Source organism: Siphateles boraxobius, unplaced genomic scaffold, assembly GCF_051911475.1.
Source record: "Siphateles boraxobius isolate OS27281-9 unplaced genomic scaffold, OSU_SipBor_1 48, whole genome shotgun sequence".
Lineage (NCBI taxonomy): Eukaryota > Metazoa > Chordata > Actinopteri > Cypriniformes > Leuciscidae > Siphateles > Siphateles boraxobius.
Genome location: NW_027509119.1, coordinates 5,121,808 through 5,133,391, shown reverse-complemented (window position 1 = coordinate 5,133,391; position 11,584 = coordinate 5,121,808). Strand labels below are relative to the sequence as shown.

The window sequence follows — 11,584 nt, the reverse complement described above, 5'->3', positions numbered from 1 at the left end:
TTACCATAACATGCTTATGTCCATTATAGTCAGTGTGAAGAATCTTATCATGTGCTCCACAAAGCAACATTAAAACATTAAAAAAAACTACCACAGCTACATGTCAGTATTTTGATATTTGCAGGTGATTTCTTGTCATACATACATTCAGATATTAATATGGAATTCGATGTTTTTTCAAGTATGTCAGGGCTCTGTTGTAAAATATAGAGATTCATGATCCAATTCGTCAAGTATAGTATTATGAGTGTGTATTCCATAGGAGAGAGTGTATTGTGTATTTATGAATACAGGCGTGATTGATGTGTTTGGGATATTAGCCCGCCATACAGGAATGACCAAGCTCATGGTTCAGCGATCAAAATCCATCATTTTCTTGAGAAAGAAAGTGGTATATTACACTTTTCAGTGGTATATTATTTATGTGTACCTGCTTCAAGTGTATTATTATATGCAAGATAAACTAAATGCTTGTGACTTTGTGTGTTCTTGTGTCAGGCTTGTTGCTGTGCTAAATGAAAATCTCTGACTCCCCCTGCTGCTGTGTCATCATACTTCAACTTAAACCGAGGATGTGTGCATTAACCTAGTTTTACTAATTTCATTTTTTAATAATGTTTTTTTTTTAATGCAAGTAATTTGAACATTTAGTAATTTAAAACTGAATGAATTTTGTAACACTTTACTTACATTTATATTTAATCATTTAGCAGAAGCTTTTATCCAAAGCGACTTACTAATGCGTTAATGAATAATGCATTAAAGGTATTCATAATGTACTTTATAATGCATTATAATAAATAATTGTGATGTTGGTACATCTGAAATTGGTTGTTTGTCATATTTAGTCCATTATACTTTCTAAAGGTGTGTACAATGAAAGTATAAAGTGTGGTTACAGTAATTAATGAGACCATAAAATGCATTATAAGGTGCATTAAAAGGCGTAAATAATGCATTAAACATAGTTTAGTGAAGTAAAACTGTTACTAAACACTTCTTTAAAAATGCTTTATCACAGGCGGTTTACTTGCATTGATATATATTTATATATTTTTTACAATTTCCACCAGGTGAAAAACCAAAGACAAAGTGAGAAACTTTTATTTCAGTAGTTTGGTTGGTAGAAAAAATATGAATAGAAATGATAGGCTGCAGTCCGGGCATTTCTGGACTTATAGACTTTTATCTATTTACATCCAGAACAATAATGAGCTATATTCTCTATACAGTGAGTCTTCTGAAAAACAGAACGAGCTTATTAAGACTTGAGTTGATAACAGTATTTTTTAAGTGTCATTCTGTAATGTAGAGTCACCTTGATAATCTTGTACTGATACGTATATTAATACGCTTGCTCTCACTCACTCACTCACTCACTCACTACAAGGCAAAATAATCTTTGTAAAACCTTCCACGCACACTCCCATAAAAGAGCTAGCTGTTAAAAAAAAGAGCCACAGAAAATCACAAGGCGACGTGCTTTCCAATACGTGGCAATCTGGGATACGGTGGAACGCACTAGAAGATGTTCGGCAGCAAACGGTAGGGCACAACATTGGTGTAGCGCTCCCAGTCCTTGCCGTACTTGTTTCCACAGCGGTGCTCATCACGAATGCAGCGGTGCACCAGTAGGATGGTCATGTAGACGATGTAAAAATAGGGCAGTAAGTGATCTCCACCACACGCCATGCAATACGCCAGTGAGCCCATCAAGTCGCCCGTGTAGTTCATGTGGCGAGCCACTCCCCAAAACCCTGAGGTCATCAGTTTGCTCTTGTGAAGACCACCGTCGGCCGATCGGTACGTACACTCCACGAAGGTGGGCTTCTTACCCCAGATTTTGCAGTTACCCTCTGTGCGACGGAAAAGGTCTTTCTGGTGGTTGGTTGAGCGGAAGATGTAGTAGCCCATCAGACCCAGGATGAGGACGCCTGCGGCGTGGGGCGTAGAAAGCTGGATGGGGTTGTAGACCAGGTAAAGGCCCTAAAAAACAAGAACATGAATCAAGATCTACATGTCTTAAACAGCATTACTCTCCTATTGAAATCAATGAGGCTGCGTATGAGGTGAAGGATCAACTAAAATATTAGAGCTGCAGAATTAATCGTTACAAGATGGCGATGGCGATTCAAACACCAATGTGATCTTATTCCTAAATGACAGTGATTCAGCTATTTCTATTAAACCTTTAGCAAGTACGATCACAGCGGACATTTGCATTGGCGCTGCCGCTGACCCAGAGAGAGCAGTTGTCCTGAATAGGTATCATAGACTGTAAAAAAAGATGGACGACGTGTCCCTACATCCTTGCACTGTAGACAAAAAAGCCCAAATATTTTAGAAATAACCGTTGACATCTTGAGTCTGAGCAGTAGTAATCGTGAGGTGGTATCGCAGTCCCGCCCATATTCCCGCAGACTCAATCGCATTGGAAAAAGGTTATTGGAAAAACAAACTCTTGAACTGTTTGTAGGTCTGTGTGATGAAAACTACCTTAAATGACAGAAACCTCCGGAAAAAAAATTATATAAAGTGCAATTGGATTTTTTAGTTTGGCTCGCCCCATTTGACTACATTAAGAGGTTGGGTTTATGCCCTATAAGGCAGCCAGCCACCAGGGGGCGATCAAAATGTTTTGGCTTGTGTGCGGCACACTTGATAGGTATGAAACAGCTTTACAAACAGTCTTTTGAACCACACAGGATCATTATTTCTGTTACAATAATACAAATGATCACAGGAGTACTGGGATAAAAGTTCATAGTTCTGTTGAGTTATTGAGCAAAGTTCAATTACATCGTTACACCAGTAGGTGGCGACAAGTGACTGTTTGTCACTGAATCATTCTTTCAAGAGTTTCATTCAAAAAATGCTGATTCATCCAGTAATGAAACAAGTAAAGTGAAGTGAGTCATCGAATCATTCATTCAACCCGATTTAAAAAAATTCAAATGAATTAAAACTGCAGGAATTAACATTTTGTCAGAAGCTGTGGTAAATTACATTATTTTGTTTAGTCGTCTCTTCAGAATCGTGATCTCTATTTTAAACAAAAACAATTCACCCTTCGCCGGGAGTTTAATTGACAGGCGATCTGACAAATCATAATCCGCCATCCACCAGTTTTGTGTTATACAAAGCAGTCGCGTTGCGTAAACCACTAACCTTGGTTGACTTGAGCGTGAAAAATGAGTACTGACATATTTTCGCTGTTGAAACAACATTCCTTCTGATGTTCATTCATGTTTATTTGATGGTGTAAATTAACTAGAAGGAAGAGATGATCGATTCACGATCGGCGCTACAGCGATCTGTCACGACACATTAAAGAGCCACAAAAAGGTATTTATTGTTTAAATATCTTAAAGAAAGGACAAAATTGTCTCCACGCTGTATTTTTCACCGCATGAGAACATGATGTGTGGCGTGAGAGCAGTTTAGTGGCTTGTCGGACGTAACTATAGAGGGCGGGTCTTTTCGAACGGTCCATACGCTTATTTCACGCAGCCGTTATATTGAAATCGAAAGCAAGGCTCCGGTGGGAAGAAAACCGGAAGTGTCGCTTTTAATCATAGAAGAGTCGCGAATGCAATGGCGTATTGTGTTTAATGCAGAAATTAGTTATTCTAAAAATGTACATACATTTCTTTCATACTTTAGACTATATACAGTGAAAACCAAAAAAAAATTTTTTTCAGAAAGTAAAAAAACAAGCAGGAACGAACTATATCTATATATCCTATATCGGAAATTAACATCCAATAGTGTAAATCTCGGCAGCAGCTTCAGGTTGGTAGTCCAAGGCATTGTTGTTTATCTTTACTTCCGGGGTTCTTCCCACCGGAGCCTCGCTTTCGATTTTAAAATAACGGCTGCGTGAAATAAGAGTATTGTAATCTAAATGTATTCAGATTTGTGCAGCTCGATAAAATTGTGAATCCAATATTGTAGATGCGCAGAAGTCAAGCGCTGACACACACCTGCAGTGTGTAGAGGAAAGGGAGCCACACACAGTCTCCCCAGCCCAGGTACCAGCCAAAATGATCATGGCAGATGTCTATAGTCTTGAGGTACCAGGCTTCATTCCAGAAGAAGTCCAATACATAGATGGCCTTAGAGAAGAAAGAGGGCACATTAGTGATATTAGGCAGTGATGGGAATAATATGGATAAATAATAATAATTAAAAAAAACACTTCATGAATCAATACAGAAAAAAAATATCTAAATCTATCCATCATCTGATCAATTGTGACTAATTAAATGTTATGCAACGCTAAACCTTTGGCGAAACCTTAATTTTGCGAATTGAAGCTAAAATTTAATCCTATATAGCCTCCTGTATCATATTTGATATGTACATTTCAAAGGCCTCTAAATAATCAACATGATCAAAACTTTGCTGAAAAACCTGTTGCACACAATCTACCACATGCTTTTTTTTGTCGTCTGATTGCTAGTTTTTACTTTTTTGGCAGGTAAAAGGCCTTTTTAGTATACTTTTAAAAACATGTGGTATGTGTGTGAAATGTTGCGGGATGCGTTTTTCAGTGAAATCTTTCATAAAAGTAATCATGAGAATCACACTTACTATACTGATTCAACTTTGGTTTACTTGATTATCCAAACATATATATTTTTTAGAAAGAGATGCACATTAGCTGAATGTGAGCTTGCAGCTGACTGTGAGAAAGGGGCGGAGTTTAAGCCAACTAAATGAATGCATTAAACTTAAGTGCAAAACACATCAACCTTTACCACTGCATGTTGTACATGTTTTGTACTGAAGTATGAGCAATAGTTAAGTTGTTTTATAGCGCCACCTAGTGGCTCCACGACTCACTTGCAAAACATTGACCAGGATCATGGAGTTTGTCACGTAACCGTACAGCTCCTGCTGTTTGGCAGCATAGGATAAGTTAATCAGAGTCCACGCCACGATACCCGGCCGGCCATTGAAGAAAAGCTTGAAGTCGAACCATTCTCCTATACGAGGGTTGAACTCTATTCCCATCATGTAGTTGTAGAAGATGTTGCCTGTGAATTTACTGCAGATCAAACATGAACAAGATTGACCCATTTAGTGTGAACATGAATTTTACTGCATGACCAGTGGAAAACTACAGAGACTAAAATCATCAACAGGAAACAACAGGGTTTCTGTAGATTTTATGACGGTAGATATAAGACTTTTTAAAGACCAAGTAAAGAAAATCTAAGGAATAAAGTGAAGGGAACTCTGTCATGTGCTCTAAATGTAAATGTTGAGGGAGAGACCTCAGTATTTAAGGTTCTTCCTCTGTATTTTTGTCTTGTTTTCCAGTGCAAACATCTAAAGATTCTTAAAACAAAGATACATTTACTGGAGAAGAAAAGTGGTATAGGGTAGTCATCTTGTTTTCTGTGAAATGATCAAAATGAAGTGAGTTTATGATTAAAATAAATTCAAAACCATTGACATATATTTGTTTTTGTTTTAAGTGTAAACTCAGTTAATTTTGTCTTGAAAATAAGAGTTCATATCTTAATTTTGCTTCTCCAGCAAATATATCTTGATTTTAGAATGTTTAGATATCCGTACCGGAAAACAAGACACAAAAACTGAGGAAGATATTAACTTTTTTTGCAGTGCATGCATCATTTAATGCCATGACTTTATGAATTGAAGCCCTTTGCTCTGATTTAAGATGTTTTTATGGCCTTACATTGTGGAATTAAGACGTTTAAAGACCTTTTTCAGACCCTTTTAAATCCTTCAGTCATCTTTTAATTGATGCTGATTAACCCTGAATATGTTTTATTACTGAAGCCATGTCTAGCAAATAGCTTACAAAGTTATTCTATGCGTTGTTCTTGTTCTTTTTGGTTTCAATTATATGTGAAAAAAGATCTGAAATGATTTTACGTGGATTCATTTGTTGAAGATCTGTGTAGACTATTATACCCACTGTATGTACAGTAAATAATCAGAATGTGTTTTCTCACCAGTCCTCCGGGTTGGTAGGGAACAGATAAGCTTTTATGAACGCGAAAGTGGACACGGCATAGCCGAGGATGTTGGTGCACCATAACAGAGGGATCCAGTTGTCAATGAGGATGGTTGGTGAAAACCAGTGAAAGTATTGAGCGTTAGCCACCCACAAAACATGAGTGATTATCCAGCACTGCAGACCGTTGACCTCATACTTATTAATCAAACCTGACAATAAGAGAGAAAGCAACACTTACATATTATATCAATGAAAAATGAATTAAAATATTAAGAATAATTAAGCCTCTTCTGCTCACCAAGGCTGCATTTATTTGATCAAAAATACAGAAAAAATTATAATATTGTGAAATATTATTACAATTTAAAATGACTGATTTCTATTTGAATATATTCTCAAATGTAATTTATTCCTGTGATCAAAGCTATATTTTTAGCATCATCACTCCAGTCTTCAGTGTCACATGATCCATCAGAAATCATTCTAATATGCTGATTTGGTGCTCAAGAAATATTTTCGATTATTATAATCTTGAAAACAGTTTTTGCTGTTTAATATTTCATGGAATCTGTGATACACTACCATTTAAAAGTCTGGGGAATAGGGGTGTAACGTTTCACAAAATTCACGGTTCGGTTCGATACGATACAGTGTTGTCACGGTACGGTTCGGTTCGATACAATACAGCAAAAAGAAAAATGCCAGAGAAATTTCCTATTTATTAAAAGAAAAAATATTTTTAAATAAGTGTGAGTTTTCCTACATCTTGAAACTTTTAGTTTTATAAATGGGGGTAATCTTTGAAGGATGAACAATTAATGTTTTGGTCATCACATTAAAAATAACATTTAAATATGACAATATTTGAATTTTGAAGTGCTGGAAAAAGATGTGTGATGTGATTGAAAGCATTTTACTATTTCTGCCAAACTTCCATGGTTACAGTGAGTGTTGGTACAGTAAATCCATGGTGCCTGTTGCTGATCTGTAGATTTAAAACCTATAACTAGTTCATTCATGGAACAATGTTTCTCCTGATTTCCACGTCAGCGCTGTTTGATCCGTTAATAACGGAGAAATTGTAATGCATCTCACTCGATCTCGCAGTCATGTTATTACTTCAGTGGCGAATTCAAATGCTTTGTTTACTGGATCTCTCAGCGCTGTGTAACAGTGTCGCTTCATCAAGATCGGCTCGCGCTGCACTGATGTTGATGGTCCGAACTGATAAACGATCCGTGAAGCACAAAATAATAGTAACGCAGTTTCGTTCCGCTTTCATTGCGTTTGGCATTTGATGTTGCGCAACGTTGTGATGGTGGATTTTGGTCAGCAGGAAAAATGGTCCAACGAATCGTTCGGTTCTTTCTAATGCGTACCGAATACCGAACCGAAAGCCTCGTACCGAATACATGTATCGTTACACCCCTACTGGGGAATGTAAATAAATAAATACATAAATAAATAAATATATATATAAATGCTGTTATTTTGTACCACAGTTTCCACACAAAAAGTAGCAAAAATTGTTTTCAATATCAATAATACATATTAGAATGATTTCTGAAGGATCATGTGACACTGAAGACTGGAGTAAGGATGCTATTTTTAAATTAACTATACTAAATTAGAAAATGTCCTAGCCTCTTTGCACTGGCTTCCTGTCCAGGCTAGGATACAATTTAAAATACTTCTAACGGTTTTTAAATCTCCACGAACACTGGCCCCAAGTTACTTAGCAAATACCATTCAGCTCCAAGCAACTCCCAGAGCCCTCAGATCTTCCAGTCAGGGCCTGCTGCATGTCCCACGGTCCCGGCTAAAGCGGAAGGGTGACAGAGGCTTCTCTGTTGCTGGCCCCCAGCTGTGGAACCGACTGCCACTCGAAATCAGAAATGCCCCCTATATTGATATCTTTAAGGCTAGACTTAAAACCCACCTTTTTATATTGGCCTTTTAGGCATCTTAAATGTTTTTCCTGCTAAGTGTGTTTTAACCTGCTGTCTCTCTGCAATGTTTTTAGCCTAAACTAATTGTATTTGTAAATGCATTTCTATTACATGTGTTTTATTACCCGGTGGCCAGTACAACCATGTACAGCACGTTGGTCAGCGCAAGCTATTTTAAATGTGCTATAGAAATAAACTTTACTTACTTACTTACTAACAAATATTTTAAAAAGTTTAATCAAATATATTTAGCCTTGGAGAGTAAAATTATTAAAGTAATTATTATTAAAATCCGAATCATTCCAAACCTTTGTCCACCAGTGTACATTCTACCACATCTTCCCAAACCTAGTCAATTGAGTAAATGTACATGAATATTTCTGATAAATGAATGTATCTTTGATTACCTGCAGGTGTTCGGGCACCATCCTGAACTCCTCCCACGTAGCCTGGAAGAATCTTATGCAGTAAATCTGGAACGCACATGTACAGCACCACCTATTGTAGAGACAACCGAACCTCACAGTTCAAGTCCATGTCTTTCTCACTACAAATGGTATTTGTTCTGTATTCTTCTGTAATTCTGCACACCTGAAATGTGACCCAGACTGCGTAGATCTTGGCAGCGGCCCATGTGAAGGAGGGGGCCCGGGTCCAGATGGTGAGCAGGGTGGCGTCCCCGTTGTAGAGGTCCAGTATCGGATGGCTGATGGAGCACTGGTACTGATCACACGCCATGATGAAGAAAAACACGATGAAGGGGGCGAAGCACAGCAGCAGGATCACACTGCTCAGAGAGAACCAGTCCACCTCCCTACAGGGATCCACAGGATATCAATATGAGAGAAAACACGATATTGGATTTTTAGAATTGATGACATTGTCAGCCTAATTTGTTACATTTAGGGATGCACGATATATCGGCCACCATATCTTTATCGGCTGATATATGTTCATTTTTAATGGTATCGTTATCGGTTCATAGGAAAATTTGGCCGATATATTAATTTCAATAAATAATGGATTATTTCCTTCAGCTGAGACACTTCAGATGCCATGTTCACCATGATGGGTTTGAATTGCTTGAAACATGATTGAAATCAATTAAAAAAGGAAAATACGGTCTGTGATCAGATTATTATAAAAACATTATAACTGTGTGTTTGGGACATTGCTTTTAATGGTGAGACTTTTGTTTTTGCAACCAGGCTCTCAAAAATTATATAAAAATGTGGATTTAAATTTATCGGCCAATATATCAGTAATCGGCTTTCAAATATAAAGAATTATTGTTTTCATTTTCATTTCGGTGCATCCCTTATTACATTTACTAACAGGTGAGGTCGTTCCAAATATTCCACTGAAGATTCAACTTTAAAACGTAATTTATACGTCTGGGTTTTGTGTTGCAAACGATTACTGAAGTATAATAAAGAAAAAATATATTTTACATTTTAAAAACACTTCATTTGATACAATTAACAGAAATTATTAAATTACATTACTACATAACTATATTTTATTATACAGTTATTTAGTTAATTTATATTCAAATTGTCATGAAACCTTGACGCATATAATTGTGTATTATAATTGTGTGTTTGTTCTGCTAACAATGCCATTAAGTTTATTAAAGCAATAGTTTTTAAGACATTTTACATTATTTAGGCATGTCTTTTGAAATGTGTATGACTTGTATAACTGTAAATAATGCCTTCATAATGGCTCGCACAAGATTTAGCGACTGAACACAGAAATAGTAGCAAGCTAAACTTTTTTAAACCTAAGCAATGCCTAATTCATGCTCAGATTTCTGGGTTCAATCAGTAATTCACTTCAAAATATAACTACTATCACATATACATTATAATATATTGAACCTAAACAAACAATGTGTTATGTACTGTATGCCTGACTTACTGAAACTACTACTGTCTGTCTACATGCAGTGGCTTACCATGCTCTTCCCCATTGAGCCGGCTCCTCTGCCTGGTCTTTCGGCCCTGCCTGTGCTCCATCAGAGCTTCCCTTGTGGCGCTTTCTCACAGCATCGGCTGCCATCATGGATGTCTGTGGGAGTGAGATTTAGAAAGAGAGATTGTGGGGAAGAGCATAAGAATAACCTCTGAGATGGTAAACATGTCTCTGGAATAAGTGGAGGACAAAGTGCACTGCAGATAACAAATCACACAACGTAGGTGTTATATATATGTGCTAAAATGATAAGTAATGACATTTGCACCAGCTGAAAAAGTTAATGGGACAATCAATGGTTTTAAGTAGCTTAGTTTATCACATAAAATATCAGTTTTAGAGGAACAGGGTTGTTGCATTCAGAGCGGAGACATATAATGTTATCTCTCCAACTGATAAGAGGTTATGAATTGTGTGCATATGTTATGAAAGCAAAGGTAGTTCCTCTGTCTCAATTTTTTATTTATTTAGGTTTGTGGGTTTGTAGTCAACTGTAAACTTGTCTTGTCTTTTATTATATGAACATCTGCATATGAACAACATGCAGAGTATTGTTCCATTCAGGATTACATGGTTTCGCATATTTAATATCGTAATAATTTATGCAACAAAAAAGATTTTACTTGTGTCAAAAAAAAAAGATTAGTAGTTATTAATGTTGTTCGTGTTGTATTGCAATATATGTAGATATAAGTAGAAACTATAGATATATATAGTCTGTGTCATTATATACATTATTGTAGAGATTTGGTGGAACTGACGTTCATGAAATTTCAAATGTTAGCAAACGTTTATTTTATGAATTTAAAAGAATTTATTGTCAGAAAATCAACAAAGCTAAAAGTGGCCACAAACAGCCAATCATGTATCACGCAGAGATGACGTCAGGGGTTAACGTGCGTCATTCTTTCATTTCATTTATTATACAAGAACATTTAAGAGCAACAATTTAGTTAAAGTAAACGGGCCTGACTCAGTTTAAAAACTGTTTTACAGCATATTCCTGTTCTGCAGCAACATAGAACAATGAACACAATTTCAAAACATTTATACAGGACATTTTTATTGACTAGACACTAGACAGATACGAACAAGTAAAACATTAAATACGGAAAAACAAGACTATAGATCTTCTGCAAAGCAAAGGTGCTGCTTGAGCTTAATCCGCAATAAACCTGCCGGATGAAAGTGAAATACGACACCTGCCCTAACATGCTTACTAGAGTGTAAGATTATAGTTATCATATCAGTGTCCGTCTCCAATGTGACAGTTGTAATTACCCCATACATCTATAGTTAAGCGCTGCATTCGTAAGCAGAAGAGAGATCTGTACATGCAACCTTGAAATATAGACTTAAAATAAAACGTAGATTTCAAAAGAATAAAAGCAACTGTTCAAAATGTAAAATAATGCTTACAGTTATATGGGGTGATGCTGCGCCACTTCACGCTGCCCAGATGTTCACAGTGATGTAACGAGCAAAGGGGAGACTCTGGTCGACTTCAAACTCCACCCATAGTCAACGTCATGTCAATTGATCCAATCAGAGAGAGATGAAATACATGCTCTTGTCAGTGATTGGACAAGCGAGACCTGAACCCATGAGCGCCTGATGAGCTCAGCCCATGAAGGGCTTCCAGCTGCACCACATTTACGCAGAAATGATA

At 36.8% G+C, this 11,584-nt stretch overlaps 1 protein-coding gene across 1 annotated transcript; it reads right to left on the bottom strand.

The window, feature by feature from the left end:
• Positions 1-1,086: 1,086 nt before the first annotated feature.
• Positions 1,087-11,441, bottom strand: dhcr7 (7-dehydrocholesterol reductase). The gene is made up of 8 exons (XM_077201642.1): positions 11,335-11,441; positions 9,899-10,011; positions 8,533-8,755; positions 8,349-8,439; positions 5,988-6,201; positions 4,846-5,050; positions 3,984-4,115; positions 1,087-1,986 (listed from the first exon to the last, which is right to left on the bottom strand). The coding sequence occupies exons 2-8, from the start codon at positions 10,003-10,005 to the stop codon at positions 1,522-1,524; spliced, it is 1,437 nt and encodes a 478-aa protein (XP_077057757.1). The 5' UTR covers positions 10,006-10,011; positions 11,335-11,441; the 3' UTR covers positions 1,087-1,521.
• Positions 11,442-11,584: the final 143 nt, after the last annotated feature.

Excerpts from the sequence above, each read along its gene's own strand:
- dhcr7 (XM_077201642.1), bottom strand. The coding sequence starts at position 10,005 with ATGATGGCAGCCGATGCTGTGAGAAAGCGCCACAAGGGAAGCTCTGAT. Across the intron at positions 8,756-9,898 it reads GCTCAATGGGGAAGAGCATG|GGAGGTGGACTGGTTCTCTC; the intron begins GTAAGCCACTGC and ends GGATCCCTGTAG. Across the intron at positions 6,202-8,348 it reads TGGTGCCCGAACACCTGCAG|GTTTGATTAATAAGTATGAG; the intron begins GTAATCAAAGAT and ends TCTTATTGTCAG.